The following is a 22,348-nucleotide window of genomic DNA, read 5'->3' as shown; positions in this document are numbered from 1 at the left end:
AACAGGGTGGAGCGGGAGGAGCTGGAGGAGCTGGTGTCATCCCGGCCGCGGCGCTGGAGAGGGCGGGGGTGCAGAGCCGCCCCCTGCGTGCCTCAGTTTCCCCCACGGGGGGGAGCGGCTGTGGGACGCGTGCGGTTTGCAGGCAGTGCTCCCAACCCCCCCGGGCTGGGGGCGGCTCCGAGCTCTCCTGCTCCCCACCTGCACGCTTCTTCTCGCTTTCTCTGTTTCCTTCCGGAGCTTTTTTGCTCACCGGTGTTTCCCGGCGCACACACCCAGCGTGCGGAGAGAGGAAACGGCACCAGGGAGGCCGGGGGGGCTCCCAGCCCTGCGCGGTGCAGCTGTGGGGGATGGGGGGGGGGGTCCCGGCCCCTCGCACCCCTCCATCAGGAGCTTTGCCCAGCCCCGCCGCCCATTCATCCAGCCGCGGTCATGGGGATAAGCGCGGGGTGAGCAGCGGGGTTTTTGGAGGTGGTGATTTTGGGTGCGAGCCGGAGCGCGTTGTGCCGTGCAGCGCACAGCAGGAGGAGCGGAGCCGCGAGCTCAGCCTCTCCTCCTCCCTCCGCTCCCTCCTCTCCCTTCGCTCTCGCACCGCAGCCACGTGCAGCCACCAGCAGGGCCACGCGGCGGCACCGGGCGGTGTGGAGACAGGGCGCGTGGGCACGGGGTGGGCTCCGATCGGGGGTCCCGTCCTCGTTTCCCCACGGCCCCGCGCCCCCCGGGGGTGTCGGAGGGGGGCTGGTGGATGCCGGGAGCTCGGCGGTTCTTTATGGTCTCAGAGGGCTCCATTAATTCTTTAAATATCCAGCCTTTCCAGGTGGGTTTTGTTGAAAATTAATTTCCGGAGCTATTTTAATTTTGCTGTATTTAATTTGCTGTTTATTTTAATTAATTAACGTCGGGAAAATCTCTTCTCCCGAAGCATTCTGCAGCCGGCTGGGGTGGAGGTGAGAGCAGGGGGTGCCGGGGGAGCACCCACCCCACCCCCACGGTGCCCACCTGTCCCTGCAGCACCCACGAGGCCGCCAGCACGGCACTGCATGCCAGGAGGGGACGGGCAGCGCCAGGCTGTGTGGTGTGGCTGAGCACTGTGGGTATGGATACGGAGAGGTGGTGAGTTGGGACCCTGCCCAGCTCCATCCCTGGCCCTGGGGGCTTGCTGCTGGCTCCCCCGGGATGGTTGGGATGGTTGGGATGGTTGCTGCATCTCTTGCCTGGGAGGTGGGTTGGGTGCAGCTTGCTGCTGCCTTTCTCCCTTCCCTTCTCCCTGCCCACCCTGGGGATGCGGTGTTGGGGCACCCATTGTGTGGCACCGTGGCCGTGCTGTGCCAAACAGCACCGTGATGCTTCCAGAGCCTTGGGATGGAGGGCAGGGCTCGGCCTCACGCTGAGCATCCCCACAGCCGGCGATCCCTGCTGGGAAAAGCAGTGCTGGGGCGGCTGAACCCCGTGCCAAGGCCGGGAGGGGGGGGTGGGAAGGGGGGAAGGGACCGAGCCGCCTTCCTCCAGATCAAGGCCTCTGGTCTCTTGCATGTCTAGACACTGCCACACACACCTAATGTGGTTCTTGGCAGCGGCCGCGCTGCTCTCCCGAGGTTAATTGCTGCGCACAGCAGTGCAGCAGATCGCCGGGCTGCGCTCTGCCCCGGGGACACCCATGGGCTGCAGGGCCTCGTGCCCACCCCCAACTCCCCCGGCGGTGCCCAGGAGATGGGAGGGGTGCATGCAGCCTCACACAGCGGGGCGGTTGGGATGCAGGGGTGAGGAGGAGCGGGGCGTGCCGGATGGCTTTGGGATGGGGCTGGGAGAACGTGCACAGAGCAGAGAAGAGTTAACAGCCCCGGGAGATGCCGCACGGCCTCTCCCTGCTCACAGCCTCGTGGTCTTGGCAAGGCGGCCGGGCTAGATAAGGGGAAGCGCGACGGGGGGAGCCGGACAAAGGCAGAGCCTTATTCAGTCTGCGTGGCCGGATCCAGGCTCCGGAACGGGAGCTGCAGAGCAGGGCCTGGGGTGGGGAGGGCCATTCATCCTGCAGCTGAGCATCTGCTGCGAGCACTGGGTGCGCTGGGGGGGTGCTGGCACCCCAAGATGTGATGCACAAGCCCTGCACGGGAGCTCAGGATGGATGGAAACCGGGCAGAACCGCTGTCCGTCTGGGTGTGCTGTATGCAAAGCAGCTCCTTCCCAGCTCTGTGGCACCGGTTTTGACGTCTGGCAGTGCAAAAGTGGGGATGGGAAGTGGTGGTGTCACCCAAAGGCACGCGGAGGGGGAAGCAATGTTGGTGGGTGGGGAGGTCCCCGTGACACTTCTTCCCCCCTGGCACCGCTTCCCCCGCAGTGCCCAGCCCTGGGACCTGCCCTGCATGGCATCCCCGGGGAACCAGGCGAAGGTTTCGTTCCGAGCTGTGTTTTGGTTTGGGGTTTCGTCATGTTTTCATGGCAGGGAATTTCCGTTCCTAACCAAAGATGAGGGGAAAAAAAAAAAAAAAAAAAAAAAGAAAGAAAGAAAGAAAGAAGAAGAAGAAAAAAAACCTGCCTTGAATTTTGGCCAAAGAAATGGGATGTTTCCATTCTTGTTTTGGCTTTTGGCAGCTCCAAACTGCAGCCAATGGAAGAAACTGTCTTTGTGGAAATGCTGCTGGCCTCCTTTGCGCGCGCCATGGCCGTGGCACAGCCCTTTCCTGCCCCTGTGGCCAAGCAGTGTGGGGTGCCGGGGGGGTTGGGTGCACCGGGGGGGTTTGCAGAGGGAGAAACTCGCAGGGAGCGTGAGAAGGAGTGCAAGCCTCCCCGAGCAGCGCAGGGAACCGTTCTGTTTGGGTCCAGCTCTCTCCTCCCCACGGCTCTGCTGAATCCGCCTCGCGTTGCTCTCTGCCTGTTCTGCAAAGGACATTGCCATGAGAACGGGATCTTTGTTTGGTGGGGAGCATCGACATGAAGCAGGCGAGCGGCTGCAAGGACACCGGTGGCACGGAGCGCGCGGTTCCCACTTGTCCTTGCAGTGGGTTGCTCTCTCCTCCCCAGCTGGCGACGGAGCCACGTTTTGCTGTGCATGGCCGTGCACCGCTGTGCATCACCTCCCCTCCCAGCTCAGCCGTTCCCGTGCCACCCTGCACCGTGCTCCGGCTTTCGGGGTCCCTCTTGGGTGGGATTTGCAGAAGCAGCAGCCTCTGCAGTGCTTAAATGAGGTTGCTTTTTTCCCCTCCCAATCCGTGCTAGGAAGAATTACAGTAGCCCAGGCATCTGTTCTGGCAGAGCCCAGCTAAAGAGCTTGTCCTGGGCTTGGCAACCCAGGCAGCGCAGCCGGCAGCTCGTCCAAGGGCAGCCTTGGCGGATGCAGAGCAGTGGGTTGACATTGCAGGAGGAAGAGGAGCCCTGCAGTGCCGGCCCCGTGCCCCTCTGCTCCTGCCATAGTGGTACTGGGTGGGTGATGGGCTGCGAGGAGCTGCCCACACCCCACAGGCACTGTGTTGTGGTGTGAGGGGCTCAGAGGATGCGGCTGTCCGTGGGGAGGGGTAATGGGGGGTGAGGGTGGCTGCTTGGCTGTCGGGCTGCCAGCTGACCCCGCGGGGGTGGGCATGGATGGTGGGGGCTGGAACTGCTTCCCTTGCTCGGAGGGCAGGGTTTGGCCCACTTGTGTGCATGCTAAGGGCACGGAGGATGGCTTGTGCTCTGCTCTGTGCGTGCCTCAGGCAGAGGGAGAGCCAGGAGCCGTGGGGCTGGGGGACAGGAGCGGGTCCCAGTGAGCTCTGGGGGACCCACGGGGCTCCTCAGCGCTGTGGTGACACCCAAACCTGCATCACCTTTTGGTGCCGTTCTTCACTGCAGTTCTGTTTCATGTTATGGACACGGTGACAGCATGGGGCTGAACCCCCGGCACCGCACACCCCTGCCCCGCCGTGCCCCCCCCTCCGTGCCCAGGCCTGCGAGCACAACTGCGGCGCGGGTAATTAGCAGTAAATCTCCGTCTCTGCTAATCAGCCGAAGGGAGCTGGGCTTGGCGGCGGCTCTCCTGCAGCACAGGGGAGGGTCGGGGTCGGAGCAGCCTTCGCAGAGCTGCGGTGTTTGCAGGCGGTGCGCAGCGCTGCGCCGTGTCACCGTGTCACCGCGTTGGCTGCAGCATCCTCGGCCCCGGAGCGGCTCCGGCAGGGCAGAGCAGAGCCGGGCGCGGAGCTGGAGCGTGGCAACCGCAGATGGGATCGTTAGCGGTGCTAAAATCACCCGGCCCCTATTAAAAACCCGGCGCAGCACCGCGAGCGGCTGCACCGATTCCCTCCGCGATGTTCCCTGCCCTTCATCCCAGCCGGACAGGGCGGAGAGCCCGTCATAACCCCGTGTCTTCCGACCCGTTTTCCCCCTCCCCCCCTCATGGCACGGATTCTGCCCGCCGTGCACCGACCTGTGGGGTTCCCCCCCCCCCCCCCCACGGCACAGGGCGCACCCCAGCCCGGCCCCCGCGCCGCAATCCCTGCGATTTCCTATTTCTCTCTCCTGTTTGCTTTCTGAACTGCAGTAACCACAAGAGGGAAGTTGCAGAGCGGTGCACCGGGAAGGGGAGCGGAGAGGAGCCGCACCGCATCGCCACCGGGGGCTGCGGGCACCCCGTTCCCACGCCCGAGCCCCCCGCAGCCCCTTCCCCGCACCCCTGCGCTCAGTGTGGCCGTGAGTGGGGGGCCGGGTCGAAGCCACCGGAGGGGCTCGGGCCCCCCAGCGCCGATCGATCGCTTTTCTCTCTCCCTTTCTCTCTCTTTCTCTCTCTCTCTCTCTCTTTTTTTTTTTTTTTTTTCTGTTTGTTTGCAGCCGCTTGAGGGCTCTTGTGATGAATCCAGCCTGGACAGATTTCAAGAGCAGCTGAAACGCAGCCCGTTGTGGGGGTGGGAGTGGGAGGTTAGCAGGGCCCGGTCAGCACCAGAATGCAAAATGGTGCAGCGCACCGCGGGGACCGCAGAGGGGACAGCACCGCGTCCCCAAAGCTGTTGGCACGGTGCGATGCAGCGGGGCCGCGGCGCGGGGTTGGGCTCGGCTCTAAGCATCCCATAATATGACGGCCGCCCGATGGCCTCGGCGAGGTCACACCTGCGCGGGGCTCCAGGTGCCGTCCGTCGGGAAGAGGGCGGCCTTCGAGCGCCGTGAAATGGCGGATCTGTAATAAAATGAGGCAGGGGCGGAGGGAACCCTTCCAAAAAGCAGCGGGAGCCGCAGAAAGGGGGAAAGGAGCGCGAGCGTCGCCCCCAGCCCCGACAGCACCCACCCTGCTACCAGCGACGGCACCCAACGGGGGTCCCACGGCCGTGCCCAGGGGAGCGAGAGGCCAAAAAGCAGAGCCTGGGCTGTGGCGGTGCTGATCGGCATCAGTGCTGCCACGGTGCTGGGTGCTGTGCTGCGATCTGTGCAGCTGCGGGGCCGGGAGGCAGCAGGGCGCCTGCGCGCGTGCACGGGTGTGCGTACGAGTGTGTTGCGCACGCAGGAGGAATAATTAGTTCCTACTCCGGCACTTCTCACTCAAAGTGCTTTTTAAAAGCCTCCATTCATTAGGCTGCACGGCTCCCCTGGGGTGCCGTGTCCTGGTTCTCTCCCCGCTCCGGCTCCCCGCCACCTTCCCCGGTGCCAAAATGGGGGTCCTGAGGCGGGGAGCTCCGGCGGCGCTGGGAAAGCCCACGTGGGGCTGCGGGGCCGATGGCTGCACGTGGGTGTCCGTGGGGTGGGATCGCTCCCAGCACCACCGCGTCGCTGTGAAGTTCTCCATAGGGCCGAGCTGAGAGACGGGGAGGAGAGCGAGGAGGGGAGGCGGCTCAGCGGGGTCACCGCCACCTCCCTGTGCCACTGACCGCAGCAGCACGCGGCGAGGCCACCAGGCTGAGCGTGGCACTGCGAGTCCCCAACACCCGCCGTGATTTGGGCTCCCGAGGTGGGAGCATGGGGGACGTCAGAGCGTGCCGTGACCCCGAAGCACCGTGTGCGTGTGTGCCCACCGGCTGGGGGGTGGCAGGCGCTGGCAGAGGGCCCCCATGCAAACCCTAACCTTATTTTCCCAGGTCCGACGCCAGTTTCCATGGAAACAGCCGGGAGCAGAAACGGGAACCAGAATCCAGAAATGCGAAGCCTCGAGCTCCCCGCTCGCCTTCCTGGATTCCTGCTCCCAGCAGCCCTGGCATGTGGGATTGGAGACGTGGGGGTGGCCCGGGGGTTAAGGGAGGGGCTCAGGGTTCAGGGTGCTGCTGTGGGGCGCAGTGTGGGGCAGAGTGCCGGCGATGTGCGCGGTGCCCGGGCGGTGATGCGCAGCACGGCGTGCAGGCAGGCTGGGCCGACAGCTGTGCACATCTGCACGTCGGGACGTTGCACGCTGCTGCACCCACGTGTGCACCGTGTGGCTGCAGAGCTCGGCGGTGCTGCATTGCTGTTCTGTGCTGCTGGCACACGGGGGGACCCCGAGACCGCAGACACTGAGTGTCCCCTCGAGCTGCGGGCCAGGCGGTGCGCACAGCTCCGGGGTGCGGCGTGGGGTGCTGCAGGCACAGCCAGCACTCTGCTCGTGGGGGGGCTCCGAGCCCCCAGCAAGCTCCGGGGGGGTGCATCCCCCTCACACCATGCTGTGCTGCGTGCCTGGGGAGCACCGAGCTGCCCGGGGCTGATGGCACCTTGTGGGCATCGCTGCGTCCCCAGGTCCCAAAGGGCGGCTGAGCTCTGCCCTGCTGCCTGTAGGGTGGGACGGTGACACTGCACAGCAGCATCCCCCCACCCGGCCCCGACACCATTGTGTGTGCACGCCGTAATGCATCATTTACAGACGGACAGGTATTAAGATACATTATGGATAACTCACAGAGAGAGACGCTATTAATAATACAGACACATACAGAGGGAAGAAAGTGCACACTTGATTTCCATGCTGCTACCAGGAGTTGTGAGGCTGCTCTGGCTGCCTCTTCCCACACGTGACTGCAACACAGTGGGTAGCTGACAGCCCAGAGAGCCTGGCTCGGGGCCAGGAAAAAGCAGAAAACACAATGTCTGTGCATATCCTCTCTCTTAAAATAACACTCCAACACCGTCTGAGACGAATTAAAATAAGATCAGGAGCGGTCTCGCGGAGAGAGGGAGACAGAGGGAAAGGCAGGAGGGGAACGGCCAGGGCTGGGCTGCTCAGCGCCGTCACCGCCAGCGAGGGGAGGGAGGAGGGGGCTCACTTCGCAGGAGTTGAAAATAAAAAGGGAGAGAAGGAGCGGCGAGCAGAGAGCAAATCCCCGGCGGCTGCGGGGAGGGGAGAGATTCCTGTGCCGTCGTGTGCGCGGGATGTCCAGCACATGTCTGTCCTTTGGAGGGGAGCCTTGGCAGGGCGGGGGATGCAGCCTGCATGATGGAGAGCATCAGGAATTTCCTGCAGCTGAGGAACACACCAACGAGCAGAGTGCAAGGGAGAGCGGAGGGGAGCGGGGTGCCGGGGGGAGCGGGGTGGGCAGCGGGCAGGGGGCTGCGGGCGCAGGGCTGGGGGGGGGGATGGTGCTGGATGGGGGGGTTTCCATCTGCGTTGGATTGGGTTGGGGTTTTTCTTCTTTTCCGTTGGCTGTTGGGAAGCTGATGGTGCCCTGCGGAGCAGCCCCGCCGCCCTGCCCTCCCCTCCCAGCGCGGCTTCGGGATATTTTGGGGCTTTTACGTCTTTCCTCCCTTCTTTTCCCTCCGGTTCTCTGGCGCGGCGCCGGGGGTCGACAACGTTGGGGCGTGAGGACGGGGCTGCATCCCACACCCTATATGCCACATCCCGCATCCCCTATCTCGCACCCCATACCCCACATCCTTCATCCCACGGGGTCAGATCTGGGGGTCGGGGCGCACTCGGGGAGAGCAGAAGCGACCGTCACACGTGCAAGCAGTTTGCAAAGGAGCCCTTCGTCGCTCTCCCTCCTCTTCCTCTCGGGTCGGGTTCACCCCGTCCCGGTGAGGCACTGCGGCCAGGTGCAGGCTGACCTCTCCCTCCCGCAGCCCCCCCGCAGCCATCCAGCCCGGCTCGCACTCCCTGGGGACGCTGTGGGGCCGGAGGGGAGGAGAGATCAGAGGGGGCATCGAGCACTGCCGGAGCCAGGTAGCCAGAAGGTCGCACTGAAAATCTGGAAGTGGAGTTCGTAGCTCGGCAGAGCGGTGCGGAGCTGCCTTGCTTTAGGGCAGAGAGGAGGAGGAGGAGGAGGAGGAGGAGGAGGAGGGGGAGGAAGGTGCAGCGCGGGGCAGAGCGGTGTCCCCGCTGTGGGTGCGCGGCTCTGGGCGTTCCTGTGCCCCATAGCGGTGCTGTTTCTTGCTGCGCCCTGCAGAGCGTTCCTAACGAAGCGGACGGGGGGCTCTGGGGGGGGGAGGGGGGATGCGAAGCGCCGAGCATCGCCGGGTTCCTCCCGTCTGCATCCACTCCGTGCCACGCGGCCCCCCCGGCCCGGGGTGAGCCGTGACCCCACACCTGACGGGGCTGCGGGGCCTGGGGCTGCGCTGAGCTCATTAGCGGGCTCCAACCTCCCCGGCGCAGGGGTCAGGGAGCACAGCCCGGGGCAGGGGGGCACGGGGGGCTCGGGGCCGCGGGCGCTTTGTGTGGGCCGCTCCGGGGGCCCCCCCGGCCCTCCTGGCCCGGCACGGATGAGCTCTCCCGGCCCTTTGCGTGACGGGAATCCGTCCCGGCCCCACTGCCGGCCCTTTGATCTCCAGCACCGGGGCCATGGGTTGCGTGGAGCGGCCCCGGTGCCCCACCGTGGGACTCGGTGTCACCTTACCCGGGTGCGAACCGCGCGCTCGCCCCAAGCGTGGAGTATCTCATTAGCCATCTGCTAATTGTCCCCTCTGCAAAGTCACTCCGCGGGGGGAAGAAGAGGGGGAGGGGGCGTCCGTTCTGCCCGCGGTCCCCGCGCCCCCTCCCCGCTGCCCGCTCTCCCTGTGCCGCTTTGCAGGGCGGGCTGCGGCGAGCCCGAGCCTGGCATCTGCCGAATGTCACCTTACCCAGGCAGCCCGTGCTTCCCTGTCTCCATACCAACCGTTCTGCTCCAGCCACCTGCGGGGGGGGGGAGGAAGGGGGGTTGGGAGGATGGCAGGGAGCGCCTTTGGGGCGGAGGCGAGCTCTGTGCGCGCTCACAGCCTCTCCACAACTCTTCCCCCCTCCCCAGCGGTGCCGTATCCCGAGCTATAAATCCGCTCCGTGCTCCTTGACCCGACCCGAGGCACGTGGGATGTGCGTGGGACACGGGCTCGACCCCAACGCGCATTCCTGCTCTGCGTGCCTCAGTTTCCCCGCTCCCCCAACCCCGTCCCGCCGGCCCCCCGCACCCCGCTGAGCCCCAGCGCAGCTGCAGCGTTGGGAGCTTTGCAGAGCTCTCTTTCCCCCCCCCCCGACCCGCACGGCCGGGGCCCCTTCCAGCAGCTCTGCACATTTTCCCGGACTGTCCCTTCTTCCCTGCGAGCAGATGTTCGCAGCTTCTTCCCCCCCCCTCCCACCCTCCTCCGACCCTCCACCCCCCTCCGCACGGCTGCAGCCATAGGGACGTCGCCGGCCGCATCCCGCAGCCGAGCGCCGGCGCTGCGGGGTCGGGGACGGCAAACGGTGCGGCGCTCAGCCCCGATACGCGGCGTGGCCCCGGGCCGCACAGCGCGGGGAGCGGCGGAACGGAGCGGGATTCCAACGTGTGTGTGCGGGGCGCTGCCTCGGGGCCGGGCTGAGGCATTGGGATCGTGTGGATTGGGGTCCCGAGGATGTGGGATGCTGGAGCTTTTGGGATCCTGAGGTTGTGGGATGCTGAAGCTTTTGGGGATCCTGGAGTATTTGGGATGCTGGAGCTTTTGGGATCCAAGGATTGGGATGCTACAGCTTTTGGGATCCTCAGGTTGTGGGATGCTGGAGTATTTGGGATCCTGGATCATTTGGGATCCTGAGGCTGTGGGATGCTGGAGCACTTGGGGGCCCCAAGGATTTGGGATGCTGGAGGATTTTGGGGTCCTGAGGATTTGAAACCCAGGAGGATTTGAGATGCTGGGACATTTGAGGACTTTGGAGTATTTGGGATTCTGGAATGTTTGACGACCCTGAGGATTTGGGATCCTGGAGGACTTGGGATTCTGAAACATTTGGGAGCCCTGAGGGTTAGGGATCCTGTAGCATTTGGGATGCTGGAACATTTGGGATCCTAGAACATTTGGGATCCTGGAGCATTTGGGATCTTGGAGTATTTGGGATCCTGGATCATTTGGGATCCTGAGGCTGTGGGATGCTGGAGCACTTGGGGGCCCCAAGGATTTGGGATGCTGGAGGATTTTGGGGTCCTGAGGATTTGAAACCCAGGAGGACTTGAGATGCTGGAATATTTGAGGGTTTTGGAGCATTTGGGATTCTGGAATGTTTGGGGACCCTGAGGATTTGGGATTCTGAAACGTTTGGGAGCCCTGAGGGTTAGGGATCCTGGAGCATTTGGGATGCTGGAACATTTGGGGTGCTGGAGCATTTCAGGGGCTGCTGGAGCCTTCAGGGGGCTGCTGGAACATTCAGGGAGATACTGGAGCATTTGGGATGCTGCACGGTTTGGGGTGGCGTTGCACTGTTTGGGGACGCCGCGCTGTGTGGGTGATGCTGGGACACTGAGGGGACGCTGAAGCATTTGGGATGCTGCAGAATTTGGGGATGCTGAAGTTTTTGGGGGGCTGCTGTGCTATTTGGGGGCTGCTGGAGCACGCGGGTGGTGCTGCAGCATTTGGGGATGCGCGGTGCTGCTCTGCGCTCCGTGCCAAGGGTGGCTGGAGGGGATGGGGGGGTGCACAGCCCTCGTGTGTGCACACGTGTGTGCAAGGCTCCAGCTGAGCCATGTGGCCGTGCAGTGGGACGGATGGACGGACAGATGGACGGATGGACGCGTCCCTCCTGGCCTGGAATTTCCCCCCAGCGCCCGAAGGAGGGACAGGAGCGAATTGACCTTCTCACCCCTTTTCCTATGGGGGGGGGTGGGATTAGGGGCTGCTTCCTGCTCCGTCTCTCTCAGCACGGGTTCCATCCTGCTCTCAGAGGGGGGGGGGACCATCTTAGGGGCTCTGCTCCAGCCCCATCTCCTCGTGCCCCCCCTTTCCTCATCCCCTCTCCCCATCTCAGCCTCCGGGCGCAGCGCCGCGCGGGGAGGAAGGTGGAAAATCGCTGGGAGGAAGGAGCCGAAGGCGGGAGTGATAAATATTGAAAGGGTGGGATTTCGATGTAGGCTGCAACAGCTGTGCTGGTTACAGTGTCACACTATCTCTCCACAGGTTTACTGACCCATTTCCATTCACACTGCTGCCAGTATCTTAGCAACTGCAACAGTCCCCCAAGAACAGGCGTATTGCCTGCTATTAGCGACTGCTGCAACTGTGTCAAGGTTAGCTCTCTGCTCCAGCCCTGCAGGGTCTGCAGGCTGCCCACCGCCCCACCGGGCTGTGCTGGGACCCCCCCTCCCTGCAGGCACCCACCCGCTGGGCACCCCGCACAGCACAGCCCCCAGTGGGGTGGGGTTGGGGGTCCCGTGGGTGGGCGCTGGGATGAAACCCACGGGGAAACTGAGGCGCAGATGAGAATCTCCATCCCTCCATCAGGGCGTGTGGGTGCAGAGCCAGCCTGCTCCTTCTTGGCACCCCCAGGTCCCGCAGCTTGCTGTGCCCCTCCTGCCCACCGCACAGCGAGGGAAACTGAGGCAGAACCCCCCCAGAACCCAGCTCTGCGTGCTGGAACACGTGGGGTGCAGCCGGACCCCCCCCCCCCTCCCACCCCCCCGGCAGTGCTGCAGACAGCAGGCTCCACGCGAGCGCAGCCGCGGGGACGGCGGAGAGGGAAGCCACAAAAATGATTTAAGGGGCTGGCGGGATTGATTTATTAAGAACAATTAAAAGCGCTAAATACGCTTAGCTCAGCCAGACGCCGAGCAGAGAGCCTGGGGGGGGCGGGGGGAGGGGGGGGGGGGAAGAGACCTGTCTGATGTATCCGGAGGGTGAGGCTGGCAGCGGGGGGGGGACCGGGTGGCACCGGTAGGATGGAGCAGACGGGGAGGGAGCAGAGTGCTGGGGGCTGGGGGTGTCCTGGGGCTCAGCATCCCCCTGCTGGGGGTGCCCACAGGGATGGGTTTGCAGCCAGAGCTGCATTTGCACCCAGGGATGGGTTTGCACCCAGGGATTTGGCGCCCATCGATGAGTTTGCACCCAAGGATGGGTTTGCTTTCAGGGATTTTGCACCCAGTGCTGGGTTTACATCCAAAGATGGGTTCACGCCCAGGACTGGATTTGCACCTGAAGATATGTTTGCGTGTGGTGGGATGTGAGGAGGCAGGAGATCCCCAAGCAATGCTGAAAATGAGGCAGTGCTTCCAGTCGCTGCTGGCTGCGGGATGCCCAGTATGCCCAGTGAGCTGCACTGGAGAGGCCTCCCTGTCTGCAGCGCTGACCTGGCATGCAGGGATGGAGCAGGGAGCATTGCAGCAATGCAAATGTATGTCCCAAGGCTCAGGACACCCCAACCTGTGGTACGAGGGGATGGGAGAGTCCCCAGCGCTGCAGGGACCTGCCCAGGGCACCCATCCCTGAAGCCGTGTGCGGTGGGAACGCAGCTTTGTCCCCGTTCTGTGTCCCCCCACCTATGGATGCTTACCGAGGTGTGCATCCCTGCCATGGCCCGGCCCTGGGGACAGCAGGGTGGGGTGGCATTGTGGGGGTAGCATTTTTTTGGGGGGGTGACATTGGTGTTTTCCCATCCCAGCAGCGAGGCGCTTGGCTCACCCAAGGCATCCCCCCATAGAGCCTCAGCCCTTGGCTGGAGGGGTGGGACACAGCCCCGTCCCACCTGCTGCTCACCACCGCTCTCCTCCTCAGCCCTGCACTGCTGCACATCCAGAGCCCACGTGCCCAAACCACAGACACCCCCTGGGGGGGGGGGGAGGACGGGGTGCCAACAGCCACCCCACGAGCCGCTTGGAGAGCTGCCACCGAACCCCACATCCCCAGTCAACCCCCACATCCCCAACCTCACTCAGGTGACAGCCGCTCCCTCCGGCATCGCTCCGGCTGCCCAAGGGTTAACGAGACTTTGCTGCTCCTGCAGACAATTAGTGACATCTCTGCTGACAGCAGCACACTCAGCTGCCCGCCGCCTCCCCCCGGCCTTGCCCGCGCCCCCCGCACCCCGGCATCGCCCGGCCTTCGCCCCGCGCCCCGCCGGCTGTTTCGGCTGCGGCACAACCGCAATCCGGCGCAGCAGCAGCTCCCCTCGCTGCCCTCTGACCCGCTGTTGCTGTGGAAACTGCATCCGACATAGGATTATGGTGCCTCAATTTGCAGGCTCCAAAGTCTTCCTCCCCCCCCGCCCCGAAAGCCAGACTGTGGCGAGGGGGGGGGATTGGATTTATACCCCCCTCTCCGATCCCCCCCTCACCAGACACGCACACACACTCCAAAAAAGGAGGCATTCGGGGTTGGGAGCTCAGGGCTGGGTGATGGAGGAGAGTGGCATGCGGTGATGGTGCCAGAGGTGCTGTGGCATCACCGTGAGGCTGTTGGTTCCCTCCTCTGGTACCCATGAGCATCACTTCCCCACATCCCCCATCCCCACATCCCCCAGCCCTTCGACCCCAATCCCTGCATCCTCCATGCCTGCATCCCTTCACCCCGCATCCACATAGCCCCTATCCCCGTGTCCCCCACCCCCACATCCCCCATCCCTTAATTCCCCGTTCCTGCACCCCCTATCCCCACATCCCCCATCCCCACATTCCCCATCTCTTCATCCTCCATCCCTCTGTCCCTCATCCCCTCATCCTCCATCCCTGCACCTCCCATCCCTTCATCCCCCAACCCTTAGTTTCACATCCCTGCATCCCCCATTCCTATGTCCCCTATCCCCACATCCCCCATCCCTGCATTCCCCATCCCTATGTTCCCCATCCCAGTATCTCTCATCCCCGCATCCCACATCCCCGCATCCCTCCATCCCCCATCCTTCCATCCACCATCCCCACACCTCCCATCCCTGCATCCCAGGGGTTTGGGGTACCAGGAGATGAGCCACACAGCCCCTCTGCCAGCTTCTCTCAAAACACCCCGAGGAAGGAGATTGGCCCCAAGGGCCCGGCCCCAACCGTGTGTCCCCGACACCTTTGGGGTGGCACCCAGCAGAGTTGGGCTCCCAGCACCCCACTGCGCCCCATTGGCACGGCAAGGATGGATGGGTGCTCGTCCCCCCGGGTTTGGGGGAAGGGGTGCGTGGGGGAGAGCACAGCCCGTTTTGGGAGCTCTGTGGGCTGCGTTTGTGTCTCAGCATCTCTCCCTGCCACCCGGGGAGGTAGGAGCTGAATTAATCGCGATCAATTAGTGCTGCTTGCAGTCACCGGTCCCTCCCTGCGCCAGCTTTGTGCCGGCACGGGGGGCCGGAGGGGGGGGGAGGGGACCCTCCACGCCCAGTGTTCGCCCCGTGGTTGGGGACAGGGGACACGTGGGGACAGCAGCACAGCCAGCCGTGGGGACGCTTTGGAACGCGGCCACGGGTGCTGTTGGAGGGGGCGGCGACGTGTGGGGACGCGTGGGTCCCTCACAGCCCCACAGCTGCCAGCCCCATAGCGGGGCGGCGGGGGTCCGGATCCTGCAGTATACTGCAGCAAACGCCCTGCAATCTGCATCCGAATGAGTCCCACCTTCCTTCCCCCGCAACGTGCTGCCCTGGGCTACAGCTAATCTATTGTGCGCTGGGCTGCAGCCAGCACAAGCTGCAATACAGTAAATCCTTCTGCAGTATCCTGCAAGGGGACCGAGCCCAGCCGCAGCCGCTGCTCCTCCCAGACAAAGCCGGGGGCCCACGCGGGGCCGGGGCGCAGCGCTGTGCCCTCACCGGGGATGGGGACGTGGGGTGGCATCGGGTGCCATCATGCTGGTGAGAACTCGGCCACCTCCGCCGGGGTGGGAAGTTCCCCGGGGACTTTTCGAGGGACTTTTGGCCCTGCGGGATGTCCCCGCATCGCCGCAGTCCCCCCGTGGTGTAATGCAGGGCTCGGCGTTCCCGCTCTGTGCCTCAGTTTCCCCACCAGGATGGGCTCCCCGTGCTGCTCGCCCTCCTCCTGCCCCGCGCCCATGGTTTTGGGGTGGGTTTTGCCGTCGGTGCCCGTCGTGCTGTTGTTGTTACTGGGACGGTGTGGGGCTCCGCGGCTGTGCCGGACCCGTCTTTGGAGAGCGAGGCATCCTTCAAAGGGAAGGCGCTCCGTCACCGCCCCACAGCAGCTGCGTTCTCCTCAATTAGAAGAGGTAATGAAGCAATTTATGGGCATCTACAAAGTGATGTGTGAGTGACAGGCTGTGTACGATCCGCGCCGGGGCTCTGCCGGCAAGTTGCGTTCTTCCAATTTTAATGGAATGCTCCCAGTGAGGGGAGGGGGGGGCACACGTGGATGGAGGTGTGTGAGGTGTGATGCTCAGAGCCCCCCGGGATGAGGAGCAGAGTGCTGGATTCCCATCCTTGGGAGGCTCAGCACCATGGCACGACCCTAACCTTGACCCTGACCCGGTGCCACCCCTCTGTCTCAGTCCCTGGGTGGGGTGGTGCTGGAACACGGGGCCCTGCACAGGCACTCTGTGCACTGGGGGTTCCTTATGCACCCAGGCACAGCTCGGGGGCATCACTCCACTCCCTGCCTCAGTTTCCCCCCACACACAAACCCCCCAGCCCTGCTCCCAGCCCTCCGCCTGCAGTGCTGATGCCCTGATTTTACAGGGAGAGCCACCTTGGTGCTGAGAGGGCTCGAAAAGTGATCACCATCATCATCATCATCAAAGGGTTAATTGCATTTTAGGGTCACCTGCTGCGCTCAGAGCCCGGCCCACAGGCTGAGCCTTGGGGGGGGGGAGGGTCCCCACGCATTGGGTGCTGCCTGGGCGCCCAGCAGGGTGCAGGTGCTGTGCCCTGAGTGGGCTCAATGCCACGCGTGCAGGGAGGGAGGGTGCACCTCTGTTTGTGTGCATACCTGTGTGCACCCGCGTGTGCACGTCTGTGTACCCGTGTGCACCTGTGTGCCTGGCTGTGCACCTGTCCTTGTGCCACACGCAACCCCGCTGCCTCCCCGTGCTCCCACTTCCAGCTCGGCCCCACCCTGCCCCACATCTCCCAGGAAACGGGACCCACCGCCGGGAGCTTCCGCTCCTCTGTGCCTCCAAAAGGAGAAAAAAAAAAAGAAAAAAGAAAAACCTGCAGAGAAAAAAATAAAAAGAAGAAACACCCACCCCGCCACCAGCGCGGCCGTAAATCCTGCCCGGCCCTCTGCCTTTCTTGTCTAGCCAGTTTCTAAAATTGGCCGAGGGAGGCAACTGGCGGCTCCCCCCCCCCCCGTTACGGACCCCCTGCCCCACCGGGACCGCACACACCTGGCTGCTCCCCGTGGGGCCGCGGGGGGGCGGCGGGGTGACCCCGCACACCTGGCTCCCCGCCTCCCCCCGCGGAGCCGAGCGCTCGGGGGTCCGCAGCGCCACGGGGCGTGCGGGTGGGTGCGGGTGTCCCGCCGCCCTCCGGTACCGCCCGGTGCCCCCGGCCCCTCGCGGCCCCCCTCGTGCTGCGGGCAGCCCCCAGGCCCGGTGCTGGGGGACGTCGGCCGTGCCGCCCGAGCCCTCGGCACGGGCACGCGTCCATCTGGCGCCTTCCAAACGTTGCCGGCCTCGCAGCATCCCGGCCCCGCTCGGCGTTAACCCGCAACGCTCCGCGGCCCCGCGGCTGCGTGGGGGAGATGGGGAGGGGGGGGGTGAGAGGGAGAAGGGGGAGTTTTGTCCCCAAAGCCCCCGCTGAGGCTGCGGGGGTTCCGCGAAGGTGGCGCGGTGTGATTTGACCCGGCGTGGCCGGGCGCAGGGCAGGGACCGTGAGTCATGCCGGGCTATAAGCGGGAGCGGGGGGGGGGGCGCGGGCGACACGCGGGGCGGGGGGCACGCGGAGCTGCGTGGCACCGGGGATGGCGCCGCGTGGGGTCACGACTGCGGAACCCCGGCTGCAGCACCCGGCACCCGAAGGCCGGGGGTTGGGGTGTCCCCATCACCCCCCCATTGGGCAGGGGGCCGAGGGAGGGGGGCCGGGCCGGCTGCTGCCTCCCGCGCCGGCTCAGCGGGGCGGGGGAACAAAGCTGGCACCGAGGGAAGCGGCTAAATTTAGCCCGTTTCCCTGCGAGCGCTGAACCGCGGCGCTCGGCTCCAGCCGGCCGAGGTGCCACCGTCGCTGCCGTCCATCTGTCGAGAGCCACACGTCCCCAGACCCCCCCAACATCACCCCTCGGAACCCATCCCCCGCCCCGGCACGGCCCCCCCCCCGGCTGGGGAGGGGAGTGGGACCCCTATGGGGTGGGGGTGGGGGGCAGAAGGATGGGGTGTGAGGAGCGCTGCGCCAGGGCTGGGGGATGCCGTCGGGGTTTGGCCGTCGGGGAGGGGTCCTGGGACTCCGGGGGGAGGGGGGGGCAGGGGATGCGTGCAGTGCGGTGTCAAACCTGTAGGGCACGGGGAGAGGGTTTGTTATGGAGGAAGGGTCGTCGTAGGGAGGTGGGTGGGGATGGGGTCTGTGCTGCAGGAGACCCCCGTGCCAAGGCCAGGAGAAGGGCTGTGTCCCTACAGCTGTGTCCCCACGGCTGCGTCCCCCCAGTCCTGTGTCACCCCAGCAGTGTGGGCTGTGCCATCTGTGCCCGCGGGCTCCCCGCCTCCCCTCCAGCCCCACGATCTCGGAGATGTTTTGGCACAGGGATTTTCCCACCGTGCCTTGCAGCAGTGGGGTGTGGTTGGGGGCTGCCAGCAGCCGCAGGTACCCAGCACTTATGTCCTGTGGGTCCCAGAGCCCCCCCCAATTTCTCGAGCCCCCGGGATGCCTCATGCAGGGCTTCCCCCTGCCCCGTCCCGTAGCTCCATGCTGCCTGTCCCCCCCAGTAGCCAAACCCTTTGTGGTGGTTTCCTCTCCCTCTCACAGCATCACCGGCCCCGTGATGGGGGGAGCATTTCCTGCCAGCCCCCTGCCTTGGGGGTGCCCCAAAACCCCTCTGCTCTGCTGCCCTAGAGAAATGGGGACGGGCAGTGGAGCAGCTCCCTGGACCCGTTACCTAAGATGAAATGCAGGCACCATCTGCTCTGTCTCCTAATTACCAATGGAGGGGGTGAGGCCGAGGGGGGGGGGGAGTGGGAATGAACGGCATTGCACGTCCATAGGAGCACCAACCCCCCAGCACCCCCAGTCCAAACCCATCACTGGTGGCACTGGGGATGCTCTATGGGGTTATGAGGTGTGGGAGCCGTGCGCTTTGGGGAAGGGGCTGTGATGGCAATGGGGTTGGAGTGGGGTGAAGTGGGGTCTGCCCGACCCCCCCGTGGTGTGGGATGGGGGGGGGGGGCTGGCCGGGGAACACGGAAACCCTCAGCAAGCGCCTGCCAGGAAGCTGTCACTGGAGGGGATTTTCCATTGGTGTCAGCAGGAGCGGGATGGGCTGGGGGGGGATTTGCAGGGCGGGGGGGTGTGAGAGAGCAGTGTGAGTGTGAGAGCGTGCGAGGGATGGGGGCAAAGGAGGGGGCACCCACATGGTGTGTGTGCAAGGGGGGAGAGCCCCCTCTGTGTGTGTGTGTGTGTGTGTGTGCAAGGGAGAGGCAGCGCCCCAGGGCTGTGCAGGGTGTGCGTGTGTGCAAGAGTGTGAGTGCAATGGGGGGCACATCCCCAGATCCCCCCCACGTCTGCGTGTGTGCAAAGCCCCCATCACGTCGTGCGTGGGGCAGACGTGACCCCCAGCGCACAAAGCGCGTCCCCGTGTCCCTCTGGGATGGGGGGGGGGTGGATTTGGGGCCAGCGCTGCCCACCCCGCTGGGAGATGTGGGGCCGCCGCGTCCCCATCTGTGTGGCGGTCCCCTCCTGTTTCCTGGTGGCATCTCCGGCCCCACCCCGGCATCTGGGTGGCCTCAGAGCCGGGCAGCAGCCCACGTCCGCGTCCTGCGGGGCCGCAGCGCTGCCAACAGAGCCCTTCTGGGAGGGTCCGGGCGCCGGCAGCCCCCGGCGGGGGGCGGGGAGGGTGGGGGGGCGGGGAGGGCCGGAGGGACGCGGTCCCCCCCGGTGCCACCTCTCCCACCCCACGGCCGTGCCACCCTGCCTGCAGCCTGCGCCGAGCCCGAAACCGTTAAACTAATTAAAGCTTTGCAGCAGCGGGATTAAGGCCGGGCAGGGGAGGTGGCAGCCCAGGTAGTCGATTAGTTCACCAGGCGCGGATATTGGATTTCTGCGCGGCGAGTCAGCAGTCTTCGGGGGCTGTTATCTTTGCGAGGCTCCAGGGGTCAGGAGGTGGATGCAGGGGTGGCTGTGAGTCCCCCCCCCCCTTGCTCTCTATCCCCCCCCTCCCCTTCGCCCGCCGCAGCGCCGCTCCCATCCATCTCTCTCCCTCCATCCCTCCTCTCTTGTGTGGTCTCGGATGGTGTTTTGTAACCAGCAAAAGGAAAAAAAAAAAAAAAAAAAGGGGAAAAAAAAAAAAAAAAAAAGAAGGAAAGCGGCCCTACCCCTGGCTAGCAACCCAGGAATGGCGAAGTCCAGAGCGCCTAATGCGAAACATGTGGCAGCTGCCTGGGGCTGAGCAGAGGAGGTGAAAGTGAGCGCGGCGGCGCGGCGAGCATCCCGACCGGTGCTGCTGGGGGCTGCTGGGCGCTGCCCGGCCCCACGGCTCGGGGTGGGGGGCTGCAGGTGGGTTTGTGGGGCGGGCACTGCGTGGGGGGCAGCGCCTCGTCGCCGGCCGCGTGGCCCGGGGCAGGAGGGCAGCGCCGGGCGGTGCGGGGCTGATGGCGTGCGCGTCCTCGTGTGCCAGGGCGTGCCGGAGCGGGGAGGGCCGCGCGCCCCATAGGTCTGGGTTCCCTGCGGAGCCCTCGTCGGCACCCGGGGCGCAGAGCGGGGGATGCGGGGCGGGGACCCGGGATGGGGACGTGGGACGGGGTCGCGGGACGCGGCTGTGCCCCGTTCTCCCCGCGGAGCCGTGCGCGGCGTGTGCGGCGAGGACCGGCTCCCAGCGGCTGTTCTGGAAAACCTCCTGTTTGCTTCCTTCCTGCCTGACTCCCCTCCAACAGCTCTCAGCTCCGGGCACATTAGCAGATTCATCAGAGACTCGACCGGTCTTTCTAGCACATATTTTCCTGCTCCACATTGCCCTCGGTGTAACTCTACACCCGGCAGCAACAGGGGCGCGTTTCTGCGGGGCTGCGCCCGGTGCCAGCGCCGCTGCGCCCGCGGGAGAGCGGGGAGACGGGAGGGGGCTGAGGACGGCCTGACAGGTTTGAATTCTCCTTCCCTGCCTTGTTGATAAGTTGTCACGCTAATCCAGACACCGGGAACAGCCTGGATCACGGCGAGCCGGGTGTGTGTGTGTGTGTGTGTGTGTGCGCGCTGGGGGAGGGAGGGAACAGGCAGAGCTTCACGCAAGGCTGTGGCACATGGCACCGTGCCGCGGGCTGCGCCTGCACCCCTTGTGCCAACGGGCACGGGGTCCCCGGCCACCGGCGTCATGGGAGCTGCAGGAACAGCACGGATCCGTGCAAATCCACGCACACACACACACACACACGGAGGTGTCCCACCCCGCATGGACAGACCCATAGTGCCCTGTGCGGAGCTCCCCGGGCGCTGCGGGGCTGATGGGCTGACACGTGGGGGTCTCTGTGCTTGCTCGGCAGATGGGAGCTCGGTCGCCTGCCAGCCCGGCGCACTGGAGAACGGTGCCAGCCCGCCTGCAGAGTGGTTCCCACGTGCCCAGGGCCCCCGCCAGCCCAGCAGCGACGGCGACGGCCCCGAACGCGGCTTCCGAGTGAATCTGCACTGCAAACACCCGCGGCCCAGGTAGCCCGGGGGGGTCCTCGGCCCTGGGTGGGCAGCAGAGGGGTTGGAGGGGCAGCGAACCGCACCGCTTTGCTTCGCTTCAGTGGGAGGGGGACGGCAAAGTGTCGCCCGGTGGATCCCTCAGCTTGCGGGGTGTGGGGTGGTGGGAGGGGGGCGGGGGGGTGCTGGGTGCCCCTTCCAACTGTTGGGTGCCGCAGAGCCGTGTGTTCTCGTGTGGAGCTCAGAGGTGTCCCCGCGGTGCCACCCACTCACAGCAAAGGGAAACTGAGGTGGGGGTGGCGGGGGGACACTGTGGCTGCTGTCACCTCGTGTGCTGCCCCACTGCAGCTGGCTTAGGGTAGCAGCTGTGCGTGGGGTGGCCCCGGGGGGGATGGGAAGGAAGCGGGGAGGGGTATGGAGTGGGGGGCCGGGGGGGCAGCACGCAGTGGCGATGGGCCGGGGTTGCCAAGGAGCTGAGCTCACTCTTTCCAGCCTCGACTTTCCGTGATCTGTGTTTGCAGGCGGGGGGGAGGCGGGGGATGGGGTGACAGCCCCCAGCTTTGGTGCCTCACCGCCCCTCGGGCCGTCCTTTCTGCACCAGCACACGTCCCCGCGTTCCCTCTGCTGGCATGCCACGAGGGGAAGCCCCCCAGCCCCCGCATGGCACCCCCTGGGCACCCCATCCCTCGTACCGGCGATGCACCAACAGCTTCCTGCCTCCCATCTGCCCTCGAACAAAGAACTTTCCTCCTGCCCACCCCGACCCCATCTCGGCCCCGTGCCGTGCTGTGCCGAGCAGTGCTGAGCCGTGCCGTGCTACGCAGTGCCGGGCCGTGCTATGCAATGCCGTGCCGTGCCGTGCCGGGCTATGCAGTGCCGTGCCGTGCTGTGCCGTGCCGTGCTATGCAATGCCGTGCCGTGCCGAGTTATGCAGTGCCATGCAGTGCCATGCCGTGCTATGCCGTGCCGTGCCGTGCCGAGCTGTGCCGTGCCGTGCCGTGCCGGGCCACGCTGAGCCGTGCCGTGCCGTGCCGTGCCGGGCAGCTCTGCGGGCGGGCAGCGCGGCTCGCCGGGGACACCTAGCGGCAATGCGGCCGCAGGGCCCCCGCCCGCCCCGTTCCCGTAACCCGGCACCCCGGGGCACGCCGCAGAGCCCGGGCTGCGCGTGTGGGGTGGGGCTGGGGAGGTTAAACCGAGCGTCCTCGGCCCCGCACTCCGTTCCGGCTCCGCGGAGGGGCCGGTCAACCTATCCCCTCTGTCCCCAGATCGCAGGCGGCCCCCCCCGTCCCTGCCCTGCGCCAGGGTGATGGGCACCGGCTGTGCCGGCTCGGGAGCACCCCGGGGAGGAACGGCCCCTGGTACGGCCCTCGCAGGGACTGGCGCTGGCACGGGGGGGCACCGGGGTCCCCCTCACTGGGGGCTAACCCTCTGCACCCCTTCCTTTGCAGAGAGCTCAAGTGCAATAGCAGAAGCAGCAGCAAAGCCGAGGGTAAGGCGTGGCCGTGGTGGGCAGGGGGGGTCTGCGCCCCGAGAGGGGGCGGGGGG

At 65.7% G+C, this 22,348-nt stretch overlaps 1 protein-coding gene and 1 long non-coding RNA gene across 9 annotated transcripts in view; one reads left to right on the top strand and one right to left on the bottom strand.

The window, feature by feature from the left end:
* The window catches only part of AHDC1 (AT-hook DNA binding motif containing 1), a 45,559-nt gene that overhangs the window by 15,454 nt on the left and 7,757 nt on the right, over nucleotides 1–22,348 (top strand). For 3 of the 7 annotated variants that reach the window (XM_085208509.1, XM_085208514.1, XM_085208508.1), the window contains 2 exons: nucleotides 20,662–20,824; nucleotides 22,252–22,292. Coding sequence is in view for 2 of the 7 variants with exons in the window: in XM_085208508.1 (XP_085064634.1) it covers nucleotides 20,662–20,824; nucleotides 22,252–22,292 (204 nt within the window). In the remaining 5 variants the exon portion in view is untranslated. Of the gene's footprint in view, nucleotides 1–19,701; nucleotides 20,263–20,661; nucleotides 20,825–22,068; nucleotides 22,162–22,251; nucleotides 22,293–22,348 lie in introns of those variants that run through there. The other 4 variants (XM_085208507.1, XM_085208510.1, XM_085208511.1 and 1 more) reach the window with 4 other exon arrangements.
* LOC146542795 (uncharacterized) lies at nucleotides 6,853–9,466 on the bottom strand. 2 transcript variants are annotated; one of them, XR_014879576.1, is made up of 2 exons: nucleotides 8,745–9,466; nucleotides 6,853–7,378 (listed from the first exon to the last, which is right to left on the bottom strand). It is a non-coding gene; the product is annotated as an uncharacterized LOC146542795 (long non-coding RNA). The 2 variants fall into 2 exon arrangements; XR_014879577.1 differs by having other exon boundaries at nucleotides 6,853–7,344.

The sequence above is a fragment of the Meleagris gallopavo genome, chromosome 25, assembly GCF_905368555.1.
Source record: "Meleagris gallopavo chromosome 25, MGAL_WU_HG_1.1, whole genome shotgun sequence".
NCBI classification, from domain to species: Eukaryota; Metazoa; Chordata; class Aves; order Galliformes; family Phasianidae; genus Meleagris; species Meleagris gallopavo.
Note: the sequence above shows the minus strand (reverse complement) of the source record. Positions and strands in the feature narration are given on the sequence as shown.